At 40.5% G+C, this 25,990-nt stretch overlaps 1 protein-coding gene across 2 annotated transcripts in view; it reads left to right on the top strand.

Annotated features, from left to right (window-relative positions):
• The window catches only part of pkd1a (polycystic kidney disease 1a), an 84,641-nt gene that overhangs the window by 54,048 nt on the left and 4,603 nt on the right, over positions 1-25,990 (top strand). The window contains exons 25-54 of one of the 2 annotated variants that reach the window (XM_026170195.1): positions 1,133-1,273; positions 3,467-3,788; positions 3,884-4,100; positions 4,377-4,536; positions 4,645-4,797; positions 4,922-5,066; positions 5,568-5,888; positions 6,025-6,113; positions 6,485-6,797; positions 7,623-7,803; positions 7,931-8,195; positions 8,282-8,477; positions 8,700-8,870; positions 8,962-9,105; positions 9,218-9,428; positions 9,526-9,652; positions 9,761-9,871; positions 9,988-10,037; positions 10,397-10,611; positions 12,663-12,741; positions 12,833-12,948; positions 13,860-14,062; positions 16,646-16,840; positions 16,954-17,093; positions 17,446-17,576; positions 17,864-17,972; positions 18,354-18,479; positions 19,761-19,932; positions 20,023-20,313; positions 24,208-24,342. In XM_026170195.1, coding sequence (XP_026025980.1) covers positions 1,133-1,273; positions 3,467-3,788; positions 3,884-4,100; positions 4,377-4,536; positions 4,645-4,797; positions 4,922-5,066; positions 5,568-5,888; positions 6,025-6,113; positions 6,485-6,797; positions 7,623-7,803; positions 7,931-8,195; positions 8,282-8,477; positions 8,700-8,870; positions 8,962-9,105; positions 9,218-9,428; positions 9,526-9,652; positions 9,761-9,871; positions 9,988-10,037; positions 10,397-10,611; positions 12,663-12,741; positions 12,833-12,948; positions 13,860-14,062; positions 16,646-16,840; positions 16,954-17,093; positions 17,446-17,576; positions 17,864-17,972; positions 18,354-18,479; positions 19,761-19,932; positions 20,023-20,313; positions 24,208-24,342 — 5,229 coding nt within the window. Of the gene's footprint in view, positions 1-1,132; positions 1,274-3,466; positions 3,789-3,883; positions 4,101-4,376; positions 4,537-4,644; positions 4,798-4,921; positions 5,067-5,567; positions 5,889-6,024; positions 6,114-6,484; positions 6,798-7,622; positions 7,804-7,930; positions 8,196-8,281; positions 8,478-8,699; positions 8,871-8,961; positions 9,106-9,217; positions 9,429-9,525; positions 9,653-9,760; positions 9,872-9,987; positions 10,038-10,396; positions 10,612-12,662; positions 12,742-12,832; positions 12,949-13,859; positions 14,063-16,645; positions 16,841-16,953; positions 17,094-17,445; positions 17,577-17,860; positions 17,973-18,353; positions 18,480-19,760; positions 19,933-20,022; positions 20,314-24,207; positions 24,343-25,990 lie in introns of both variants that reach the window. The other variant, XM_026170194.1, reaches the window with a different exon arrangement.

Here is a 25,990-nt window from a genome sequence, read left to right as displayed (position 1 = left end):
ACTTGAAAGAAAGGCACTTCAAAGGCTGGATGCAAACTATAATGTGATGTTTAGAATCCACATATACCTGCATTATTTCCTAAATGTTGCCAATACAAACAAAGGCGGTAGCATTTTAAGTACAATTTTAAAGATAAAAGACATTTTATATAAGTTTGAGGTGCGAGGTCCAACGTAATATGGTATTAAGAATTCCTATATATCACTCCCCATATGCCTCTATGTTATTAATACAAACAATGGAAGTGTGAAATATAGTTTTAATAGTAAATAGTTCTGCATAGTATTATTATCACTTTCACCTTGAGATCAGTCTGTTTACCTTGAATGAGAGGTCAGATGGGACATGATATTTTAAATCTTTATATAGTACTTTCTTAAAATTGTTTGAGCTATTGTGTTTACAGACGGTAAGAATGACACAGCTGCAAACACACCTCAAAAACAATCTTCTTGGTGGATATAATAAAAGAAACAACAAAACGCTACTAGCCGATTTTAAACTTTGAACATAACTGTTTCCAGTTTATGTGTTCGGCACAAGTTACCACAGTGATTTAGCGAGGTAAAAATAGGGCTACTTTTAGGACATTTAAGCTCAACATTTCTCTGTAAGAAATTCATCTCACTTTGTCGTACAGCCCTCTGCTTTTCTAACTTTGGGGCAGCCAATCAGAAGAAAAGTGGTTTAAAGAGAGGGGAAAGGGAGCTTAAAGTGTAAGGCAGAGCAAGAAGAAAAGAAATGTGAACAAAAAAGCTGTTGTGATCCAGCCATAACATGGCATGACACAAGTGTTTCCTATTGTAATAATGAACCATGGCAAATATTTTGAGGGTTCCAGTGCAGACTGCAGATTTGTGGTCCAAGACTTCTTGTTCTGTGTGCTGATCACTGTTTAGAAATGCAAGTAAATAAAAAAGGATTAAACACGAACTTTTCTTTAAATAATAGTTCAATAACAATTGGGGGAAACAGTTTTTTTTTTTTTTCCCTTAAAGATTGTGCATATTCATATACATACATCAGATTTAAGCCAAATGTGCACATATATAACGTTTTCTTTTCAGGTGGTTAAACGTTCTCTTTTCAGATCTTGGTGACTGCATCCCTGCATGTCTGTTTTTGTAACAGGTGCTCGTCCAAAGCGGCCACATTCCCATTGTGTATCTTGAGTGTGTGTCCTGTAAGGCCCAGTCGATTTACGAGGTCAGCCAGAACTCGTATGTCTACCTCCGAGGAACCTGCACCAACTGCAAGGGCGTTCTTCGTGTGGTAAAAGCTCACAGAAACACTGACATCAAGCTTTAAGGGCAGAATCTGGCTAAAAATGTCTTTCTATGTCTCAGCAAAATGAGGTCACGGCACCACAGAAGCAACAGTGAAGTCAACGTTTCCACGTCCCTTTCTTCTCTTTCTTCTTCTGCTGCCCCACCTCTCTCCTTAATTCAGACTTTCCCTGGGATTCGTGATGCAGGCAGTAGTGTGTGGGCGTGAGAATGAGGTCATCCCTTAAGCTGAGCCAGAGAGAATATGTTGTGTTGAACTTACATAAGGAAACAATTTGAAAGACAAAACAATCATTGAGTTTCTGGAGTTTGAACTGCACCTACCAGCTGACATTGCTCAGCTGCAGTATAACCAATGTCACTTTGTTAGGATTACACTATACTTTCCATACTGACTGGAGTATATTTGAATTTTGGACTCTCTACACATATCTGACTCAATATGTGTAGTCATTACATACTAATATGTCTTTAGTAAAGGGAAAGATCCATCAGCTTGAAAAGAAAAAACTTTAGCAAGTTTTGTCTCACTTACACATCATCAGTTTTAACGTTTAATCATTTATACAGTACTTAATGCAATTCTAAGTTATAAGTAACTTAACTTGTCTGTCTCCTAAGAAAAATGTCAGGTTTGTCATGCATGTGGACGCTTTAGAAATATTGTACACATAAATTGTAGGAAAAAAGTTTCTCAAGAGGAACTAAATTATTAATAAGGAAAAAGCTAAAATTACGCCTCTTTTGAGCACTTTAAGAATACCTATTTTATTATCATGATGATTTAAAAGCTATCCATCTTTAAAGGGCATAGTTTGACATTTTAAGGAATACACTTATTGGTGAGAGTTACATCAGAATGCCTCCCTCATGTCTAGTAACACTACTCTAGATGTAACCAGTCCAACAAAGCGTGTCGCTGTAAACTTTTATCCGAGTACAGTGGTCCCTCGCTATAACGCGGTTCACCTTTTGCGGTCTTGCTGTTTCCTGGATTTTTTTGTGCAATTTTGCGTGTTTTTTTTGTTTTGGGGTTGTTGTTCTTTACACTGCATTGTTTTCTGCGTTCTGATTGGCTGTAGACCATTGTCAGTCAGTCTTGTGCTGTGTCTCCTGTACAGTATAGAATGCGTTCAGCTTATCAAATTATCTAAATCTTCTATCGCTAGCAGTGTGACTCTGCAGTGCTGTACTGTATGTTTGTAAGTTTTCTCCAACAATCGCAAAAATGTCAGTGAAACGTTTTGCACCGTCAACTGCACCTACGAGTGCCTTTGGTTTCATTCTGTAATTATTTTTCTACAAAGGTTTGAACGTTGAGTCTTTAAACAAGAGAGAAAAGTGTGAAAATGTTCATGCGATATTTTCACAAAAACATAATTTATCAAAGCATTATGTCTGGATACAATATCTAAAACAAATGAGGACATTCTTGTCTATAAAGTTTCCACTCGCTGAGCAGTTCCTACCTTTTGAAAATGATCTCTTATCTCAGTCTCCTGTCCACTCTTTCTTACATATTTCTCCATCTCTGTTACATTTTTTTTTCCTCTCGCAGATTTACATTTAGCTCCTCAGTTTTGAGAAGAACTACACCGAAACTATGGCGTTATTTTTGTGCCACTATTCTGAGCGAAAAGAAGAAATTGAGCGCACGTAAAATAAAAAATTGCAGGTGCAAGTGTTGCATTTTGAGGAGAAATTTATTTTGAGCGAAGAAAAGCTAAATTTGAGTGAACAAAATTCATTGCTGCGTGCAAAAAATTTATTTCGGTGTTTGCTATTATCCATACACACACACGATAGCAGCCCCTGTTGCTCAGTTTTTGCATTTGCATTTCAAAATAAATTTCTCCTCAAAATGCAACACTTGCACCTGCAAATTTTTTTTAAGTGCGCTAAGAATAGTGGCACAAAAATAACGCCATACGAAACAGTTTGTTTGTGTGGTGGTTGAGCTGTTTGAAAAGTTGTGTTTTGAAATGACCTGCCGCTTGAAAATTTTCATCTGATTATCCGGCCAACTGTCAAACTGTTTTATAATGGCGTGCCTTTTATTCCCAACTCATCTTTTCAACTGCAACTCAAGCAGGAAAAAGCACACTGGTGTCACTGATATCACTGATGTCACTAATATCAAGAGCAGAGAGTTATAGGCTGTTTTCCTTCTCTGTCTTAGCGCTGGAGTGCCATGACGCTAAAGAATGAGACTCTGGTCCTAGACTCCTCCTCCACCACGACAGGAAGCGACGGTATGAATCTGGTGCTACGGCAGGGGGTCCTGCGGCATAATGATTCCTATGTCTTCACCCTGCATGTGACTGACAGCAGCTTAAATGGCGAGGGCGCTGCTTCTATCACACTGCATCACAACAAGGCCCCGGCTGGTGGGGAATGTCACCTGAGAGCTGGAGGGGAGGCAGGAGTGGCCTACGCGGATCTTGATGGTGAAGGCAGGAGGATACGCACACTGCTGGACCGCGTACACTTCAACTGCTCTGGTAGGAAGAAGGAAATGTGACTTAAATCTTTTTAATTATCATATCCTTTATAGGGATTGTTGTCTTTTGACCCTGCATTGATTTTAACCCTTTAGGTTACAGTGATCTGGGTGACTCTGAAACTACATTGCTGTACAGTCTGCTAGTGACACGCTGCAAAGAAGAATACTGTGAGGACTTTTGCGTGTACAAAGGAAGCAGTCCAGAGCACTCGGCCTTCCTGCCTCCAGGTTTCAGCATAGCCCAACATCATGTATACGTGTACATCACAGTGGAGGACCACCAGGGAGCTGCCATCATGCCTCTTAACAAGTAACTCTACTTTACTCGGTTTAGTTCACTTATGAGGAGATTTCAGTCTGAATCTTTTTGAGTCACTTTTAGCTACCATGGTGTTATATTACTGAAATGTTTCAAGGAATCACTACAATCCCCAAGGTATTTGCTCAGTTGTTGAGTTTCATGGCATCTAGAAGCAACATGGCTGTTATTGTTGCTCTTCTTGTTCACCAGTGACTGCTGTTCCACGTGCATATAGTGAAGTTTCAAATTCTATATTCAGTTGTTTTTTTTCCTGTTTGTGTCCAGGACCATTGAGGTTGTACTGCCAGATCCACCTTCTGGATACAGCAGTCTTCCCCACTGGCTTTCTGATCTGACAGACAGCAAACTCAAAAAGCTGCTGGAGCAGGGAGATTCCCAGAGGGTCAGAGAGTTATCATTGGTTCTTATTACAGTCCTAAATGAGGTAAGAGAGGCCTAGCCATAAAACAGCGATTAAAGCAATCATTTGTCAAGTCACACAACAGCTGATAACACATGAGGAGTAATTATATCGGCATTTACTTTCTTCCAGTATGAGCAGACCAGTCGGTCGTCACGCGTATCCCAAGATGAGCGCAATCATAGAGTCAGAGTCCGCAGCAACATCACAAGAGCTCTGACTGCTCTGGATCTGACAACTGTGAGCGATATCCAGCAGACCTCCGCTGCTCTTGCACAGTGCACGGTGAGCAGGATGAGAGAAAACGGGGTCATTTTTAAAGGAAATTATTAAGGCTATCAACAGAAGAGGAGAGCCAAGAATACAAACAAATCAGTTACGAGTGAATGTGCATGCATCTTTTTTCCAGGCGGTAAGTCGAGAGTTCATCTGTGAGGAGTGTCAGAACAGCACTCTGAACAAGCTGGAGTCCATGCTGGACATTCTGCAGACAGACACCAAGCAGGGCGTCGTCACTCCGACTGAAATAGCTGACAACATCCTGAACATCATGGGTAAGAACGAAACTGCTGTGTCACTGTAAATGCATTATTAGGACAGTGTTGCTCATTTCTACATGAGGCTCTAACTGCAACACTAATTAGGAACTTCTACCCAGTCAGATATCTTTGTGTATTTTTTGTTAAGTTGAGGATATAGCTTTCTAACTGCTCTTACTTATGACTAAATAAAATAGGTGATCTATAAAGGAACTAAAAATTGGTTTATTTATTGGTCTAAAAGCAGTGAATTTGTGTAAATTCAGCTAAACTAGAGCCGTGTAATGCTCACTAACACAACGCTTCCAAATTCTAGTAAGTGGTGTTGTTGAGTAGATTACATAACTGAATGAATCTGCTCTCAAAAATCTATTTATGATTTTATTTTTCCTTAAATAAATGAGCAGTCACCAATACTGTGCGCACCAACAGTTCAAGAACAAACTAGTTAAGTTTGGTCTTTTTATTTATTTTTTTTAATTTATCGTATGTCATATTTTCTCCTTTTTTTACAAGGTGATCTGATCCATCAAGTCAGTCAGTCAGCTTCCTACTCGTACCTCCATGCTTATTTGGATTCCCCCTCACCCCCGTCCATCTCAACCCCTTCTTCCTCTGGTGAAGAGTATGGAAACGCCGTGTTAGACACACTGGAGCCACACCCTCTGCGTGTGGCAGCAAAGGCTTACAGTCTGTCCTCGGTGCTCATGTTGATCCTCATGCACGGCCGCGTACTCAACGAGGAGCCTCTCGTTCTGAGGGGAGCTGAGATAGCTGCTACGGGAAAACTGGCAGACCCCCAGAGTCTCCTCTGCTACCATGGCAACAACAGTCCAGGTTTGTTTGTGCATTTAGTGTCTCATGTTGGAATTTTTCACTATAAACTGCAGAAAGTTGGACATTATAAACTGTAACTGTGAAGAATCATGTGCATGATGACAGTGTTTAATTTCCTCTCTCTTCATTTTACCAGAGTGCCAGCTGTTCTCCATCCCCCGAGCTTTCAATAAAAGTCTGGGCAGAGCTGCTGCTGGAAAAAGCATCATGCAGCTACTTTTTCAGGTTTGTTCATGTTATTGTCAACCAGACTCTCGAGTAGAATAAAACTCAAGCAGCTTTCTGAGGTCCGAGCTTTTGGCCCTACAGGGATTACTTGTACATACACTGACATCACTCTTTGAACATCAGAAAACACTTAAAAGAGCAGAAACGTCTGAGTCAAGTACAAAATTCTTCTTTTGAACCTTCTCCTTAGATGGCTGTCAAAGAACTTGGCAGCGTGAAAGCTGTTTGTGCCGAAGTCTGTCATCAGCACATTCACTGAAAGAGTTTGCCTGAACTGTGTCCTTCTCTTTGGTCTTTTTCAAATTCTGTTTTCAGATAAAAGATCCTCACGTTCACTTTTACTGACTTTATTAACTTTTTCCATCCAGGTGGAGTCCAACCCGTTCCCCTTCAACTATGTTGCCAACTACACCATCTCTACCGAGGTGGCATCCATGGAGTTTCGCACTGAAAATGGAACCCAGATCCCAATCTCTGGTCTTGATGATAGTCTGGCCATCACAGTTGCCATTAACAATAGTAGCATTGGAGAGCTGGGTTCTGAAGGTTCTGGTACTGGAGGAGTACCCACAGCGGGGGCCGTTAACATCAGCCACTGTGACTCTGTCATCGTTAGGGTCAGCGCAGGAAACAGCAACAGACAGGCAGGGCTGTTTGTGCAGCTCAACTTCACCATCCAAGGTGAGCACTCACATTTATCACAAACATTAGTAGGTAGAACTGAGCAAATTAATTTCTTTAATACAAAAATATGCTTGATCTCTTGGTTTCGTTCTTTTGGTTTGTCCCCTTATTTGATGCCACAGCAGATCATCTGCCTCCACCTCACCCTGTCCCTAGCATCCTCCTCTGTCACATCAATCCTCTGCATGTCCTCCTTCACTATAACCATGAATCTTTTCTGTGGTCTTCCTCTTTTCCTCCTGATTTGTCCAATACATTGACTGTCCTCCTTTGTGCATCTTCAGACCGTGTCAGCCTTGCCTCTCTGACTTTGTCTCCACACTGCTCAGTCTGAGCTGCTTGATGATTAAGCTAATAATCATTTGGAGGTGTTTTAAATGTATATTTATTGTCCAAGTAACTGGAATTTAGCATTTTTTTTCTTTAGGAATGAATGAAAAAAAGGATTTCGTGTTGTTTTTAGCATCTATTATAGTTCAAATTAAAAGATACATATGTTATTATATTGCCAGAAATATATAATTGTGACTCTGTGCAGTACTTAACTGCAGCATATGAATGCCTCGGTATGGATTCTGAATGGGTTTGCGAACATACAGCTATGTCAATGGCCAGACAATAAAATTATGTACTTTATATAGTATAGATGAAATAACAGGGCGAGTGAACTTGAGTTCATTTTGTATATTGTAAAGCTGTCTGGTCTTGTCATTTGGTGACTAAGTTTGTACTTCTAAATGTAAATTGTGTCTTTGTTTGTTTCTTTACTGACTGTGTATTTTTGTGTTGGTGTTACTGTCATTATTTTCATTTCTTTTCTAGATTTAAAAGAAAAGTATGAAAGAGAAAAGAATGACAAAGAGGAGCCATTCATCACCGCCTACCTCCATTCCCACGAACAACCCAATGAGTTCAACTGCACAGACACAAAACGTATCACTCTCAATATGACCAGCGGGCAAGATCTTGACCACAGGGACTACACCTTCTTCCTGTCACCAGAGTAAGAACTCTGTTCATTTGCAGCGTTATAATACAGTGCGCATTAAATATGCAGTAACTTTGCTATGGCTGACATCTCCTGTCCTTGTCTCCTGTTTATCTCCAAAAATGTCACTGTTGCTAAATAGGACCTACGACACCACTCTGGACTACTTCATCAACGTGAGTACGCCCTGCAGCTCTGAGTCTCTGCCCGTGGATGTTCGTCTGGAGGTCGGGGTGTTTGCTTCTCTGTGTCAGTACTTCAGTGAGAGTGAAAAGCAGTGGCGGACAGATGGCATGGTGCCATTAGCAGAGACCAACGCCAGCAGGGCGGTTTGCCGTACCAAGCACCTCACATCCTTCGCCGCAGGCCTGTTTGTGCCAACCAATGCCATCAGTTTTAAACTGCCAGTCAGTATCTCACTAAATACCAGTCACAATTTGTGGATGTGCACTAAATAAACAAAACCACTTAAACCATTTCCCCCCTCCTTCAGGAGCGTTCAGGGGCACCAAGCCTGGTCGTGCTGTTAGTGTGTCTATTGGGCTTAATATGCTATATTGTAGCAGCGGCTATCTTACACAAGTTGGACCAGCTGGATCTACGGCGTGCTGGTGTGGTTCCACTCTGTGGCCGAGATGGACTCTTTAAGTATGAGGTCCAGGTGAAAACTGGCTGGAACCAAGGGGCAGGTGAGATAAAACGACGTAACAGGTAGATGTCGTTTTGACGTCATTTTTGAAACTTTGCCAATATGTTCAATATGAGCGTCATGTGTCACTGTAACAGTGTGTGCATGACAGAAAATAAGGCAAATCATAACAGTTCAACTTCAAATTTTAAACTCAATAAAATCAATTCCTACATCAAGAAATGAAGAGAATTCATGCAAACTGCCTCTCTCTTCCATCCAGGCACCACGGCTCACGTGGGAATCAGTTTATATGGGCGTGAAAGCCGTAGCGGACATCGCCATCTCGACAGCAGAGGGGCTTTTGCCCGCAATGCACTCGACATCTTTCATATTGCGACAGACACCAGCTTGGGCAATGTCTGGAAAATACGTATTTGGCATGACAATAAAGGTAAAGAGACACACAACAGAAGGAGCCCAAGCAGAGTCTGTATATTAATGTTTATCCATCATTTAACCATTATTTGCTGCCCCTTCTTCAGGTCTGTCTCCAGCATGGAAGCTACAGTATGTCTTGGTAAAAGACTTGCAGACAGGAAGCAGCCACTATTTCCTGGTGGAAGACTGGCTGTCAGTGGACAACGAGAGAACTCATGGACAGGTGGAGATGGAGGTGGAGGCTTCAGGTAAGGAACTGCGATTAGGTGGCGTGTAATTAAATAATTAAAGATTGAGTGTAGCAAAACAACTGCTTGATGCATAATGCAAGCTTGTTCGCTTTCTATTTTTTGCTCCCAGAGGAGGCTGTGCTTCTTCAGCTGCCTCGCCTCCTGCGGTATGAGCTGCAGAGGGCACTGTGTGAGAGTCACCTGTGGGTTTCGCTGTGGGAGAGGCCCACCCGGAGCCCGTTCACCCGCCTGCAGAGAGCCACGTGCTGTGCTTTGTTACTCCAGCTCTTCCTGTTGGCCAACACTCTGTGGTACAGCATTGTGGTGGACAAGCGATACGGGTGCGTGAATGGGTGTGACGGGGTTTTTTTGTCTTGTCTGTCTCTCTTTGTAAATTCCCACCATGCAACTTCTAATGAATGCAATCATGTCCTTCAGCCCGAGGGCTGTGTCAAGGTCTTCATCATTAAACGGCGAGACAGTGGCAGCAGGCGTGGTCACCTGTCTGATCGTCTACCCTCTCTACTTGCTTGTTTTCACGCTGTTCAGAATGAGCCGCAGCAAGGTAACCCAAACCTTACCAAATGTGATATATGATCAAGCTTTCTTGTCTTTCAAAGGCCCTGGATAAAGCAGAATATTTCCTCTGTCATTGTGTATCTGTAAACAATAGTGTGTGACCGTGGAGCAGGTGCCACAACAAGTGGACCAGGAGTCAGTGGAGATCGATGACTTCCTGGACAACTCCATGGCTGGAAGTTCCTTCCTCTTTTTTAATGGCGAGGTAAAGTCTGTCACGAAAACACGGGGTTTAAAAGTCACATTTGGGAAAGATTCTACTTTCACCTTTTCAGGTCATTAATGTTTGTCTCTCTCTCCATCCATCATCTGTTTCCTCAGACCAACTCAGAGGAGACCAACGTGGACTTGCCCACTCCATCAACTAAAAGGTAAGCATATTTATTTCAGGTAACGACCTGTTTGTTGGAAAACAGATGTAGTGGAATAGCAAGCTGTGAGAATCAACGAATAAAGTGGAAATGGCTCATCTTATGTGATCTGCAAGAGATGTGAAAGTTTAAAAAAATATACGTTTTTTTTTTAAAAATAACTATCTTTTGAATTTGAAGTGAGCGAAACATTTTCTTCACCAAACAACTCTAAATTCGAAAGCAACAATTTTATCAGAATAATGACAACAACGTTATTCTTCTCTGACAAACTTGTTTTGTTGGAATGACCTTCAGAGCAAATGAATTATTTGCTAAAGTTGGTCTGAGTCACAAACATTACTCATTGTGCATTTTAGTGAGGAGAGCTGGGACATGGTAGAGGAGGAGACAGAGGACAGGGACTGGCCAGAGCTGCTGAGTGACACTTCGGTGGTTGGAGGCGCTGGGCACGGGGCAGGAATGCCCAGGCTGAAGAGGGGTCAGGGCAGCAGGCACCTCGGTGTGGACATGGCCTTTAACCCTGATGATGAAGAAGGCGCCGAGCAACGCAACAAATATTTCACCTCTTCAGGTAACTGAAGCAAACAGGCTGCAGTATTAAATCAAACGTTTTCTGAGCAAAAGTGGGATATTTGCGAAAACACTTCAGAAACACTGAATTTAGTTTTCTTAAAAAGGCCATAAATGGACAACAGATCGTTAGAAGTTGTATGCAGTGTCTCATAATGGCCTGAGCTAAATGTGATGAAAGCAGATTTTCACTTGATGAATGTTGTGGAATTAAATGTACAGCAATATCTGCAGAAAATCTAAAGAAAGACAAACAATAAGGCTATAAAAGCAAATATTGCATTAAAAACTATAGTAGTAATGTCAGATTCATCTTTTTTGTTTTTCATTTCTTTTTAGGAAAATAAACTACACACAAAATGCACAATAAATAATCATTCATTTATTTTCATATAGTCTAACTGTTTTTGGACAGTAAGTTATTTTGGTGGTTTGTCTTTGCATCACACCACAGTGGATTTTATGCCCAAAAAATGAAGATGAGATTGAACTGCGGACTTTCAGTTTGAATTCAAGGGATTTAGGAAAAGTAATGCAATAGTTTTTATTTAAGAAATTAGAACATAATTTTAAAACACAAGGAGTGTTTTTGATTGTTGAATAAAAGCACTTTAGTTGACATCAAGAATCAGTGGACATCACCAAATGCGGTACAGTGGTCCCTCGTTTATCGCGGGAGTTACGCTCTAAAAATAACCTGTGATAGGTGAAATTAAAGTAGCCAACTTTATTTTTTACAATTATTATAGAAGTTTTAAGGCTGTAAAATCCCTCACTAGTCACTACACACTTTAGACAGTTTTCTCAGACAGGCATGAACATTTTCACACTTTTCTCTCTTGTTTAAACAAGAAGCTCAAACCTTCATAGAAAAATAAGTCCAGTATTATAGGATGAAAACAAAGATCAAACCCTGTTTTCAGGTCCAGAACATGTTAATAGAGCAGCTGCCAGAGAATGCAACATTAATGATTCAATGGTACAGAAGTAGAGGAAGCAAGAAGAATGAGTTCAGTAAAGTTTGACTTATCTGACTGTTTTGTTTCTCACTTCAGAGCACAGTTTCAGTTTCAGCACTTCAGAGTCACACTGCTAGGGATCGAAGATTTATGTAAATTTGACAAGCTGAACACATTCTGTACTGTACAGGTGACACGGCACGGAGGAGATTAATTGACAATGGTCCACAGCCAAACAGGATGCAGAACACAATGCGCTGTTAAAAAAACCAACAACCCAAAAACATGCAAAATTCCACAAATAAAAAATCTGCGAAACAGCGAGGCCACGAAAAGTGAACCGCGTTATAGCGAGGGACTGTACTTCCTCCACTGTGATGCTCTGCCGGGGTTTTACTGCAGCCACCTAGACAAAATTAGAGAAGCAAGGCTAAGATTTGGACATGTACAGAGGAGGGACAGTGGATATACTAGAAAAATGTGTGTGTATGATGTATGAATATGGAGCTGCCAAACAAGGGGAAAAGAGGCCTCAGGAGAAGCATATGAAGAGGTTTGGTGCAACAAAGGAGGATCATACAGACCCTAAAGGAAGTAGAAACATTACATTTCAACATTACACTGAAAAACTACAAAATACCAATTCAATGCTTTGAATCAGCTTCAAGATATTCTGCTTAATTTGTCATGAAATAACAAGAAAACAGGCCATGAAACTGCTTCTTTTTGACTCTTTTTTGACTCTTGTAAAAATTGCTGTAATTCCTGAATAGTTCATGCAAATCTTCTTTAAAGCCCCTTGAATTAAAGATTAAAGTCACTTCAATCACAGATTGATTGTTTGGTTTAAAATCCTCGGAGGTAGTGCAGAGAGGCAGAATTACACAAATTGTGTCTGTAATCATAGAGCGCATCTTCAGTAGCGGTTTTCTGTCATAGCTGAGTAGTTGGATCGGTTATGACCATGTTAATAACTGAGAAAAGTTAACACGTTACATTTCAGAAACCCCAGAAAGACATGGCAGCGAGTTCGTTTAGTGACTGAATTTAATGAATGTGTATGATGATCCAGTTTCACACTGTCTTCTTATAGATGAAGATCTGATCAAGCACATACTGGCAGACGGACAGAACTTCTTTCCTCAGGCAGATGAAAGCGAGATGGCTGACCTGTAAGTTATATTCTGGACAAGGAATTCCCCAGAATCGTTTGAGACCTGTGTAGATTCGCTTGATTTTGTGTTGCCACTGTTTGTGTCGCAGGTCGAGCATTTTTGAAGATAAGACTGAAGTGATTCTCCTGACAAAGCTGAATGACCCTCTTCTTCTGGAATCTGTGAGGCGGGACCCACCAAAGACAGCCTTCACCTCAAACACAGGTGTGTGTGCAGGCAGTTTGAATTATCTAGTAAAATTCAAATTTACTGATTAAACTTTGAAGAATTACAATTAGGAATGCACTAAACAGTCTCACCAAATTTTAACGATTCATAGTTTATTCAGAAAATTATTCTCAAAATTAAATATTTTATTTGTAAAATACTGACTTGTAAAATAGAAATTAAGAGAAGGCAGACTTTTATAATAAATAGTACTACAGCCCAGGGAAAAAATATGCAGATTTGATTTTTACATTTTGATTTGAACTGTCCCTTTAAAAGACCATCCAGATGTTATTTGCCCCCATAGATGTTCTATTTTTAAAGTTTCCTGCTGTCTCTTTGTTTAGATTAGTAAGAGAGGACACATAAATCACCTATCCAAGGGTTTTAGAAGGCTTATAACTCTCATTAGGTAAAGCAAAGTTTGGTGATTACTCTTAAAAAGAAAAAAGGCTGTTACTTTCACAGAGTAATCAGTCTTGTACTGCCAGATGTGTGACTGAGCCTTTATAGTTGTGCTTTGATGTGAAACCAGCGTGTGTGTGCATTGTGCTTTCGTTTTGCAGTCTCAATGTTTAATAAGTGACATATGTCCTTGGTTGCGATAGAAAAGGTAAATTGAAAAGGCATCAAACTTACAATGTCATTTATTCTTTCTCTGGAAACTTGATATATTTACTAATTACGTTACTAATCGAAAAGACTTTGAAGTCCTTGAAGACTCAAAGTCTCCAAGAACTCTGCTTTCTTTTGCAAAGTGCAAAATAACCTTCAAAGAGTCTAAAAGGATCATTAAAATGCTCGTTTTTTTCAGTTAAGTAGTTTTACGCTTAAATACTTCCTAAAGTTTTCAGTGCCTGATGATTTGTATTTGTTTTGTCTTTGGCACCGTATTCTTCTTTTCACAGTTGTAACAGATGTGTGTCGTCCAAGACGGTTTCCACCTTGGTGTGGACGTGCTGCCATGTGGGGCAGCTGGGCAGGAATCGCTCTGGCCAATGGTGTTTCAGTTTGGGCTGGCTATGGGTTCAGTCAGAATGTTGCCATGATGTGGTTAATCTCCTGCTTTGCTAGTTTCTTCTGCTCATTTCTACTGTTGGAGCCAATTAAGGTAAAGACACTGGTTTTGCAAAGATTTCATAGTGTGTCTTTTGTCCTGTCTCAGCCTCTCCCTGGTTTTTCCAGAGGTTTCTTCCTGTTAAGAGTTTTTTTCTTCCCATTTTTTCCCAACTACAGTGGGGCAAAAAAGTATTTAGTCAGCCACCGATTGTGCAAGTTCCCCCACTTAAAATGATGACAGAGGTCAGTAATTTGCACCAGAGGTACACTTCAACTGTGAGAGACAGAATGTGAAAAAAAATCCATGAATTCACATGGTAGGATTTGTAAAGAATTTATTCGTAAATCAGGGTGGAAAATAAGTATTTGGTCACCTCAAACAAGGAAAATCTCTGGCTCTCACAGACCTGTAACGTCTTCTGTAAGAAGCTTTTCTGTCCCCCACTTGTTACCTGTATGAATGGCACCTGTTTGAACTCATCATCTGTATAAAAGACACCTGTCCACAGCCTCAAACAGTCAGACTCCAAACTCCGCCATGGCCAAGACCAAAGAGCTTTCGAAGGACACCAGGAAAAGTATTGTAGACCTGCACCAGACTGGGAAGAGTGAATCTACAATAGGCAAGCAGCTTGGTGTGAAAAAATCAACTGTGGGAGCAATCATCAGAAAATGGAAGACATACAAGACCACTGATAATCTCCCTCGATCTGGGGCTCCACGCAAGATCTCATCCCGTGGGGTCAAAATGATCATGAGAACGGTGAGCAAAGATCCCAGAACCACACGGGGGGACCTGGTGAATGACCTGCAGAGAGCTGGGACCAAAATAACAAAGGTCACCATCAGTAACACACTACAACGGCAGGGAGTCAAATCCCGCAGTGCCAGACGTGTTCCGCTGCTGAAGCCAGTGCATGTCCAGGCCCGTCTGAAGTTTGCCAGAGAGCACATGGATGATACAGCAGAGGATTGGGAGAATGTCATGTGGTCAGATGAAACCAAAGTAGAACTTTTTGGTAAAAACTCAACTCGTCGTGTTTGGAGGAAGAAGAATACTGAGTTGCATCCCAAGAACACCATACCTACTGTGAAGCATGGGGGTGGAAACATCATGCTATGGGGCTGTTTTTCTGCCAAGGGGACAGGACGACTGATCCGTGTTAAGGACAGAATGAATGGGGCCATGTATCGTGAGATTTTAAGCCAAAACCTCCTTCCATCAGTGAGAACTTTGAAGATGAAACGAGGCTGCGTCTTCCAACATGACAATGACCCAAAACACACCGCCCGGGCAACAAAGGAGTGGCTCTGTAAGAAGCATTTGAAAGGCCTGGAGTGGCCTAGCCAGTCTCCAGACCTCAACCCCATAGAAAATCTGTGGCGGGAGTTGAAAGTCCATGTTGCTCGGCGACAGCCCCAAAACATCACTGCTCTCGAGAAGATCTGCATGGAGGAATGGGCCAAAATACCAGCTACTGTGTGTGCAAACCTGGTAAAGACCTATAGTAAACGTTTGACCTCTGTTATTGCCAACAAAGGTTATGTTACAAAGTATTGAGTTGTATTTTTGTTATTGACCAAATACTTATTTTCCACCCTGATTTACGAATAAATTCTTTACAAATCCTACCATGTGGATTCATGGATTTTTTTTTCACATTCTGTCTCTCACAGTTGAAGTGTACCTCTGGTGCAAATTACTGATCTCTGTCATCATTTTAGGTGGGGGAACTTGCACAATCGGTGGCTGACTAAATACTTTTTTGCCCCACTGTACATGCCAAGTCACTGGAGTTGTTTGATTGTTGGGGTTTTCTCTGTATTATTGTATGTTCTTTAACTTACAATATAAAACTCTTGTTGTCATTTGGGCCTATATCAATTGAATTAAAGTGAAGTGACAAGATACAGTGCCCCCAAATGAAGACAGCAGCTCATACACTGTATAAAAGACAGATGTGGTCACCATGACATCAGCCATTATTTTGAAGAGTCCTTTGTGAAATCTCATTTTTAGTGTTTTGCTCACTGCTGTCTTGGTTTTTTTCTTGATCCAGAAGTACTTTATTTGGACGTGTTAGTCAAAGCACGCATGTCCTTAACTTTAGAGTATTTAAAGATGTTTTAAACATTTTTTCTTGCTTCAGTAATGTTGGGGGTTTTAACGTGGGCGTCTATGGGGATTGATTCGCTTTTAGAGCCAGTTTGGCTGCTTGAGGCTGTTTCATATATCTGCTGTGAATCTAAAAAGGCATACATTCACCACACCATCTTCAGAACCTGATAATGTTATGTTGTTACAGTACCATTAAGTGTCAAAAACACACTTAAAGCAGGGTTAGAGAATGTATTATTGCACCACTTTGGACCCTTAAAATGTTTGAGATGAGTTCAGAAAGGACAAGTTGATTGTTCCCACAAGATTTTTCTATATTTTCAATGTCTCAGACACCCATTTTCACTAAATTGCCATCTGGCTGTTGTTGTGTTAATAGTAGGTTGTCCAATGTTCCTTAGAGTGGATCGATTTGGACCACACATTTGACTTTGGGTTGAGTAAATGCAACATCAAAATTCTGGACTTTGAAATTGGTTGCTTAGCATAACAAGTTATCTGCCATGTGCCCCACAGGTGCTGTGTGAAGCAGTTTACTACGCACTGTGTGTGCGCCGGCTGCGTCCTGAGGACCAGGATGTGCTGGTGGAGTTCCCCAGGGTGGAGAGAGTGGTCCAGCGGGTACCGAGGGTGAGACCTCCACAGGGCTTTGCTCTGTCTCAGGCCCGACACCAGGCCCGCAAGGTCCACATGCTGCACACGATGCTGAAGGTCAGTGAAGAAGAGAATATAGTGGGTTAGAGAGAGATGATGCTGGAGTCTCCTTTCAATATTTAAATCTTTAAATGGTGATCAATAACAGAATTCTTTTCTCTTATTTTCAGAATTTTCTGGTCTATATGTTTTTCCTGTTGGTCGTTGTGCTTCTCAACTATTCCGACTCAGCCAAAGACACTCACAGCCTCAGGCTGCGCACTCAGCTGCAGCGAGCCCTACACACACCCGAGTACCACAACATCAGCAGGTATGAATGTACATGAATAGAGCTGGAATATTTTCGTGGTTTAATGTTTCCAAAACCTTGTTGCTGCTCTCATTTGTAAAGGCTGACTTGCTCATAAGACTGTGAGAAGTCTTAGGAAGGATTTTATGGCAGCAGATTTTCTCTCAGGATTTCACCTGATTTTGTCATTTTCTTTAAAATAAAAGAGATCAGATGTGAAATTCTATCACAAACTACCTGTGCTCAGCTCTAGAGTGTCTTCTATTATAGTGTTAAGTCTTACTGAGTGGGCACGACCATCCTGTATGTTCCTCTTCAGCCTGTTTGTCCGCGTGGGACAAATAACCTTCCTTGTGTTTTTGGGTTTTTTTAGCCGAGAAGATGTTCTAGCGTGGCTGCATGACTCCATGTTGCCACGGCTCCTGGATGAGTCTGCCCTCTTGAGAGACACAGGAAGCGTGTTACTCGGCACATTGAGGCTCAGACAAATCCGTGACGCACAGGGTGAGATTTCTTTGTGGCCACTATCTTTACTGAGATGTGAACTTGTTTGGAGCTAGATCAGAGCTCTTTGACAGAGCACATCTCAGACTTATTGAATCTATTTTTTGCTTCTTTGTGTAGCTTTCTTCAGTAGTACTACTGAGTCAGAGACATAATGTTTAATATTTCAGGATCCTGACTATTATCTGAATTGCGTTTTATGATTGCATTCTTTTTTTCTGGGTAAACTGATGAAATAAATGCAGATGGACGTCATTGTAATCTTTTCAAAACTTTTCCATTAGCAGATTCTCTTAGGTCAGAAAACACATCATCTCTCTGGGGAAAGCACTTGGTCATATCTCCAAGTAAAGAAGAGGATAATAGTACAGTTTTTGGTGCCATGGATTCAGATTGGTAAGGAAATTATTGAAAACCTGCTTGTGTCTGTATGGCTATTAAAAGTTATTAACTATTGTTAATTTGCAGGTCATTGGTAACCTGTTTAGCGTTAGAGATAGACTAAGAGAAAACGGAAGATATTACTTTTCAGATAAAGTCTCATACATGCATTTTGGACTTGCAGATTTCTTTTATGAGCTTTTCCATTTGGCTATGCCAAATAGGCAAAAATCCATAAAAGGTGTAGATATGAACTCAAAATCTAATTCTAAATGGGTTGACGACAAGCTGGTGGATGTTAATGTTCTGCTTAGTTTTGTTTTTAACATCTGGCTTTCTTTGATGTCCCCTGTTCACTTCTTTCTCTTTTGTAATTTCTCCCACACGTTTTCCAAGGGTGTGGCGTTTGGATCGGATGGGGGTGTATAACAGCAGAGATGTGGTTCACCAGCTAAACAGAAGCCTGGAAGAAGCCGCCTCCTCCTTAAAGCAGCTGCAACAGCTGCACTGGCTCGACTCTAGGTAGTGATCATGTGAAGACATGACTACAGCAGTAGGACATGTAAAGTCTGAGTTACAGCAAAATAATTAAAACACATTTTCCTTTGTATTGTTCAGGACAGCACAGTGTTTTGCATTTTTTAAACATGTACTCACACCAGTGGCTGTGGACTGAGCTGAGCCAGTTTGACCTGCAAAGTCCAGTTGGTTCAGTCCAGTAAACAGTTAAACATGCCATATTCTGGCCCACGTGGAGTTCACTTGGATGTTGGCATGCTGCACATCTGGTGTGTATGCCAACCTTGCCCAAGACCAAAAACAAATGCTTTCCGGTCCAGCGAAGGGTGAGATCATCTGGCAGTGAGGGAGTGAGAATATGACCTGAAAGAGGTCATGCTCATTGATTTCATTGACCAGGTTGTTCCAAAATTTAGGGGCAATTTGCAAGGGAGTAGAAACTGGGTACATGTTATTGTGCTAATAATTTCACAATGTTTGGAATCAAACACAACTGCGGCCTTTGCTTTAGAAATCTTGAGCGGAGGTTTACTGTCAGATCATGAGCTGTTTTCTCAATTTGCCCCGGAGCCTGCAGTAATTAAAGCACTGCACAATCAGTAAAACATGAAACATCAAAATAAGACACAGAAAACAATCCAGTGCTGAATGCACTGAGAATGTTGGCTAACATTTAACAACTGTTTCTAAGAATGATAACTCAGTAAAATTGCGTCAAATCATTTTTTGTTTGTACCCTTTATTTCTCATTTGAAATAAAACTTCCTGCCATAAATAAAATACAAGAGCAGTCTACATACCTCCTCCAAGGCAGAAGATCCCTTCAACGGACATGATTTCAGGCCCTGGTTCTGGTCTGCTTTGATATATTGATGATAATTTCTCAAAGACATTAAAATGTCCCCAAGTACTCACGCTTGGAAAACAAATCCTTCCAAAAAAAAAAATTATGGTCCCAGATCAATTCCAGAAGTTAATCACTTCTAAGTTGGGCCAAGACCCACATCTGGAAGAATTTTCATGTAAACCTGTCAATAATTGTTAGTGTCATTCTTCTAACAAACTAAACCTATAACATAATCAGCTCAACAAAGTATCAAAGTATCAAAACAGATACCTGACCGAAACTATGTGAAATATTTTGATGCTTGGTTAGAGCCCGATATATCAGTGGGGCCAGTAAATCAGAAATTTAAATGACCAAATACTGTTATCAGCTTAAATGTGGGCTCCTGATCTTATCATGTGCACTAACTGCGTGTTTTGTTGTGTTCATGTTCATAGGACTCGCGCCGTGTTTGTGGAATTCTCTCTCTATAACGTAAACACAAACCTGCTGGCAGTCTTTTCCTTCCTGTTTGAGTTCCCAGTCTCTGAGCGTGCCCAGTCCAGCTTTGACCTCATTGTCATCACATTGTGGCCAATCACAGGGCTGGACCTGCAGCTTCTTCTAATGGTAAACATTCCCATAACCATGAATCCTTGAACTACAGCTGTTTCGTTTTCCCTTTAGTATCATTTTTAAAATGGCACTTTGTGGTTCCAGATCATCCTCCTCGCCTTGGTGTTGTATTTCCTCGTTCGGGGCATATTGGGCTTCCTCAGAGAAGGCTATAGGTACCTGCTGTCAGCCTGGAGACTCCTGGGTATCTGTAAACTGTCTCTAGCAGCGTCTGTATTCGGAATACACCTGTGCCGCTGCATAATAGCTAAACAGCAATGGACATCATACCTGAAGCACCCTCGGGATACCTTCACAGATTTCTACCCCCTGGCCAGACAGACTCAGATGTACACCGTCATGTCTGCCTTGCTGTTGTTCATACTGGTACTCAAGGTAAGAAAGAAAGAGAGGAATCCAGGGTAATTTTACAAATATGTTGCATGTTGTTTATGACATTTTTGCTTGTATAACGATCTGGGAATGCGTTGAAGAGGAAAGAAACATTATTCACGTTTTAGAAAACAATTGTAATGATTTTGACTTCTTATTGACAACAAATCCAATCTAAGACCAAAAAGCAGCAATGAAATGAATCTAATATCAATAGGCAAGGCAAGGCAAGTTTATTTGTATAGCACAATTCAACAACAAGGTGATTCAAAGTGCTTTACAGAGACATTAGAAACAAGAACAAATAAAAAGCATGATTTAAAATTGAATAAAACAAGCAAATAAACTAACTAATTAACAAACAAACAAAACAGTATATAAAATCAAAACATAAAATCAGAACAGTAGATAAAATCAGTAGTTAAATGTAAGTTTTGAAATTTAAGCTTAAAAGTGTGGATTTGGTGCTTTATTCAAATGCAGCTGAGAACAGGTGAGTCTTCAACCTGGATTTAAATAAACTGAGTGTTTCAGCTGATCTGAGGCTTTCTGGGAGTTTGTTCCAGATATAAGGAGCATAAAAGCTGAATGCAGCTTCTCCGTGTCTGGTTCTGACTCTGGGAACTGATAAAAGACCGGATCCAGATGACCTGAGGGATCTGGATGGTTCATACTGGGTCAGGAGGTCATTGATGTATTTTGGTCCTAAACCATTCAGAGCTTTATAGACCAGCATCAGAACTTTAAAGTCTATCCTCTGACGGACAGGCAGCCAGTGTAAGGACCTCAGAGCTGGACTGATGTGGTCCACTTTTTTGGTCTTAGTGAGGACTCGAGCAGCAGAGTTCTGAATGAGCTGTAGTTGTCTGACTGATTTTTTAGGTAGACCTGTAAAGATGCTGTTACAGTAATCAAGCCTACTAAAGATGAATGCATGGACTAGTTTTTCCAGGTCCTGTTGAGACATCAGATCTTTTATCCTTGAAATATTCTTGAGGTGATAGTAAGATGATTTTGTTATTGTCTTAATGTGTTTTTCCAGTTTAGGTCTGCATCCATCACTACACCCAAATTTCTCGCCTGGTTTGTGGTTTTTAGGTGTATAGATTGAAGTTCTCTGGTGACCTGTAATCGTTTTTCTTTGGCGCCAAAGACTATTACCTCAGTTTTGTTTTTGTTTAGCTGGAGAAAATTGTGGCACAACCAGTCATTGATTTCCTCAATGCATTTACCAAGAGCCTGTACAGGGCCTCGGTCTCCTGGTGACATTGTGATATATATTTGTGTGTCATCTGCATAGCTGTGATAGTTTATTTTGTTGTTGTTTATAATCTGTGCCAGTGGGAGCATGTAGATGTTAAACAGAAGGGGTCCCAAGATGGAACCTTGGGGAACTCCACATGTGATACTTGTCTGCTCAGATGCGAAGTTACCTATTGATACAAAGTATTTCCTGTTTTCTAAGTATGTTTTGAACCAGTTTAGTACAGTTCCTGAAAGACCTGTCCAGTTCTCCAGTCGTTTGAGTAATATGTTGTGGTCAACTGTATCAAATGCTGCACTGAGATCCAGTAAAACTAGGACTGACATTTTTCCACTGTCTGTATTCAGACATATGTCATTAAACACTTTGGTCAGAGCGGTTTCAGTGCTGTGGTTCTGTCTAAAACCTGACTGGAAGGCATCATAGCAGTTATTCTGTTTTAAGAAGTAATTGAGCTGTTGAGAAACTGCTTTTTCAATGATCTTACTTAAAAATGGGAGATTTGAGATCGGCCTGTAGTTGTTCATTTGTGTCTTGTCAAGATTGTCCTTTTTCAGTATAGGTTTGATTATTGTCTGTGGAAGCAATTATCACTATCGCTGTAGCGCTCCTTTGTTATCTCTGAAATAATTAAACACAGCATCAGTGTGTCGTTAAGTTGCTCTGGCTGACAGAGTCATTCTCACAGACACAATGCTGCTGTTGTAAATCTTCACTAATCAACTAAGTCTGTGTTAATTCACAGCTAAAATAGTCCCAAACAAGCACACGGTTGATTATTAAAGATGAAGCGATGTTTGCTGAAAGCTGCAGGAAAATAAAGAGCGTATACATTTAACATTTGCGACGTCTTCATTACCAATCGATCTCTGTAACATCAAGGCCATTGTAGGTAAAGTTTTGTTTTTAAATGAGAAAAAACAAATAAAGTTCTGCTCATAAAGCTAACCAAAATAAAATAACCTATAATGGAAATACAGGAAATGTCTTAGTGTGTTTTAACCTCTGACAGTTTGTTCAGATTTATCAGCACATGTAACTTAAAGCCTGTTTTATACTCATTTGACAGTAGTGACGTCACAGTCACCGGGACGCACCACGATTTGGTGTCATTTTGGTTTCAGCTCTTATTTTTGTGACGTGGTTTGCCAGAGAGAAGACATTTCATTGACGTGTCAGCAGACATTTTCAGATTATCGAAAGTTTCTGAGAGACTGCAGAGAAGACGGCGTTCCCTCAAGCAGCAGTGGCGAAGCTATAGTGACATCACCACCAATGTGATGACCATAAACTAGGCTTATGAGAAGAACTGATGCTTAGGTTTGAGACTCTAACAAATGAACCCAGTATTATCCATCTTCTGCTGCTTATTCTTATCAGGGTTGGAGGGGGGTGGAGCCTATCCCAGTGTCATAGGGCATATGGGCCTTGAATTGGCAACAGTCATAGGACAAGAGTTGGAGTACAGCCTGGATAAAAAAATAAAAATAAAAAATGTATCCAACTCAATTTTTCAATTGTTTTGTGTCAACAATAGTTTAAATAGTCTTTAAATGTATAAATACAGTTCAAAGTGTGTGACAGATAAGATGCCTCACAAAGCGAAATAAGAAGGAACAAAAAGCATAACTAACAATATGCAATAATAAGCATATTCTTTTGCCCTTTTTATTTTTAAAGAGGCAAAACATGAATGTTAAAGTTGTTAAAGTAAACACAACTAAATCAAATCACTTTTTATTGTCACATCACATGTGCAGGTACATTGGTACAGCACATGTGAGTGAAATTCTTGTGTGCGAGCTTCACAAGCAACAGAGTTGTGCAAAATACAATAATGTAAACAAGCAAAATACAAGAATGGCTACATCTGAAACTAATAAATATATGTACATATATTTATTAGTTTCTGCCCATATATCTAAATGGAAGTAAGCTGAAGCAGTTAAGCTTAATTTTTGTTGTTGCTTTGTGATGGCTGTTTAAATCCATTAATTAGGTTGTTTTTGATTGGCAGTGATCAATGCAGCGGGCCACATTCATAAACACAACATATACACAAAACTGTGCTTAAACCACAAATCAAAGTTTTGCATAAACCCAGAATCTGTATTTTCTTACAGTACAAATTTAGAACTCTGACCGTGTGTACGCACTAAGAATGAGGCTGGCTTAGAAAATGTAAACATCTTTAAAAGAAATGCGTATTATTTCCAGTTTTCCAGACTAAAAGAAACAAAAAGAGTGCTTATAGAACTGCGTAAGTAAGCAAAGAGCTTTTAAATTAAATGTAAAGAACAAAATAGTGTCTGATAAACTGTAGGCTGAAGCCGGAGCTCAATGTGGAAACACTTCTTACATAACATATTTTATTAGGAAGCTCTTTTTCTCAATATTTTATTAATTTGCTGGTACTTTTGCATTCGCCCTTATTTTGTGAGAAAGGTACGACTGTTTCTACACACATCATTATATTACAAACTCAAAATGGCTCCAAACGTGTTTGTGATGGAGAAACATTTGTGTCCTTTGGCTAAATTAGATTTAATTACAAGATAACTTTTTTTTTCCAAACACATATTTTTGCTTTCTGTTTCCCTGCTCTCCCTCTCTCTGTGTCCTTGCTCATGCAGGCGTCCCACCAGTTGCGGTTTCTCCGTGAGTGGGCCGTATTTGGCAGAGCTCTGCGGCGCTCAGTCTGGGAGCTGCTGGGAGTTGCTCTGGCGTTACTGCTGTTGGTGCTGGCTTACTCACACACGGGACACCTGGTCAGTTTTTTCTCTTCTCTGTTCATTCTGTTTTTCTCTGGCTCGGCTTCTCCCCCGCACACACATGTGCGCACACCAAATAAACTGTAAATTCAGTCCACATTGTCTCAGCACATAACCTTGTCAAAGTGTGTCCACCCACGAGGTTGTTCAGTTTACTTGTTTTTGGTCTGTTCACTTTCATTGTCATGGCTACAGTTCACTTTCTTTAGAGAATTTCAAATAAACCTGCTCTTTTGCACAGATTGCATAATACAGCTTTGCTCTTATTGTTACACCATGAAAGCATCTGTGCTTCCTTGCTGCCAAACAGCTTTACTGAACGAGAACATTATGACAATAGCATTTATTCAATATTTGAATCATTTATTCAAACCAGCACGGAATAAATAATGACCTGCAGAATGTCTCTGCTGTGTAAATGGCATCGCTTCATCCAACAGACTTTTAACTGTTCTTTATTTAGACATTATGTTCCCTTCAATTCTTTTTTTTAGAGAGCCCTTCAGAACTGGAGTATAATTGTGTTTCATGACATTTCCAGATGATAGAAGAGTAAGATGATTAATAATATTTAAGAAAAGAGCCAAAAACTGCCAAACTATTAAGCTCTTTTGTGGAGCACAGCTATACAAATTAACATCATTTACACTCTTGCCAAACAAACTTGCAACTACTGATGAAGTCTGTCAACATCTGTTAAATGCTTTGAACTTCACAGTTTAACGGTCTCTGGCCACATTCCTACTAGGTGTGCCAGTAGTTTTACATCAACCAGCAATCACTGCTTTGGCAGGTGAGAAGAGGGCCACAGCAATACAAATAGACTAAGACAGTTCACAACAAGCCATCCAAGAGTATTTGTGTAATTACTTATGCTGCTAGAAGCATGGACTGTATATAAAAGATCGATTAGCTTAAGGGTCTGAAAAGTGAAGCCACTGCAGAAGTACCGTATGCCTACAGTCTTCTTAATGAAGTCTGTGTTAAAATAACCGTTTGGCTCAAAAATGTGGTTGGATGCCATGGCATGACTGTTGCGGCTCCTCCAACCTATGGCCGCGGCAGGCTAAACATGAGGACACAGATGACGCGCAACAACAAACGCATAAAATACACTTCTGTACCATTTGCTCCTTTTATTCCACATGCAACTGTCCAATATATAAATCAGCACATGGGATTAACTATTAGACAAATGCACAGATTGCACAAACAAATAACTGTACTAATTACAATGCCAACTTACAATTTGGCCTATGGCATCAATTAGTGCACAAATATACAAAAACCATCAAGTTACAGTCAAAATACATCAAAATCATTCAAGCTGCGGTCAACAGAAAGTTTTGCCTCATGCTCACCCTACCTTTCTGCTCATCAACATCAGGTGCCGTGAACAGGTGAGTGCAACCACATTTATCATCCACCACACCCATGAGACACGCCCCACACCCGTGCACCAATACAGTGAGTCCATTTAAACCAACCCACTTAGTCAAAAAGGAACAACTCATATGGCTCCTACAATGACCATAGTTATTGAAAAGGTGTGCAGTTATCTTGCACTCTTGTTGCTTTTGAAAGAGTGACTTTGGGTACAGACCAGATCTGCGACCACTCACAGTTGGGTTCACAGGGCCTTTGG

This window comes from Astatotilapia calliptera, chromosome 6 (assembly GCF_900246225.1).
Source record: "Astatotilapia calliptera chromosome 6, fAstCal1.2, whole genome shotgun sequence".
Classification (NCBI taxonomy): Eukaryota; Metazoa; Chordata; class Actinopteri; order Cichliformes; family Cichlidae; genus Astatotilapia; species Astatotilapia calliptera.
The sequence above is the reverse complement of the archived record's forward strand: the minus strand, read 5'-3'. Positions and strand labels throughout refer to the sequence as shown.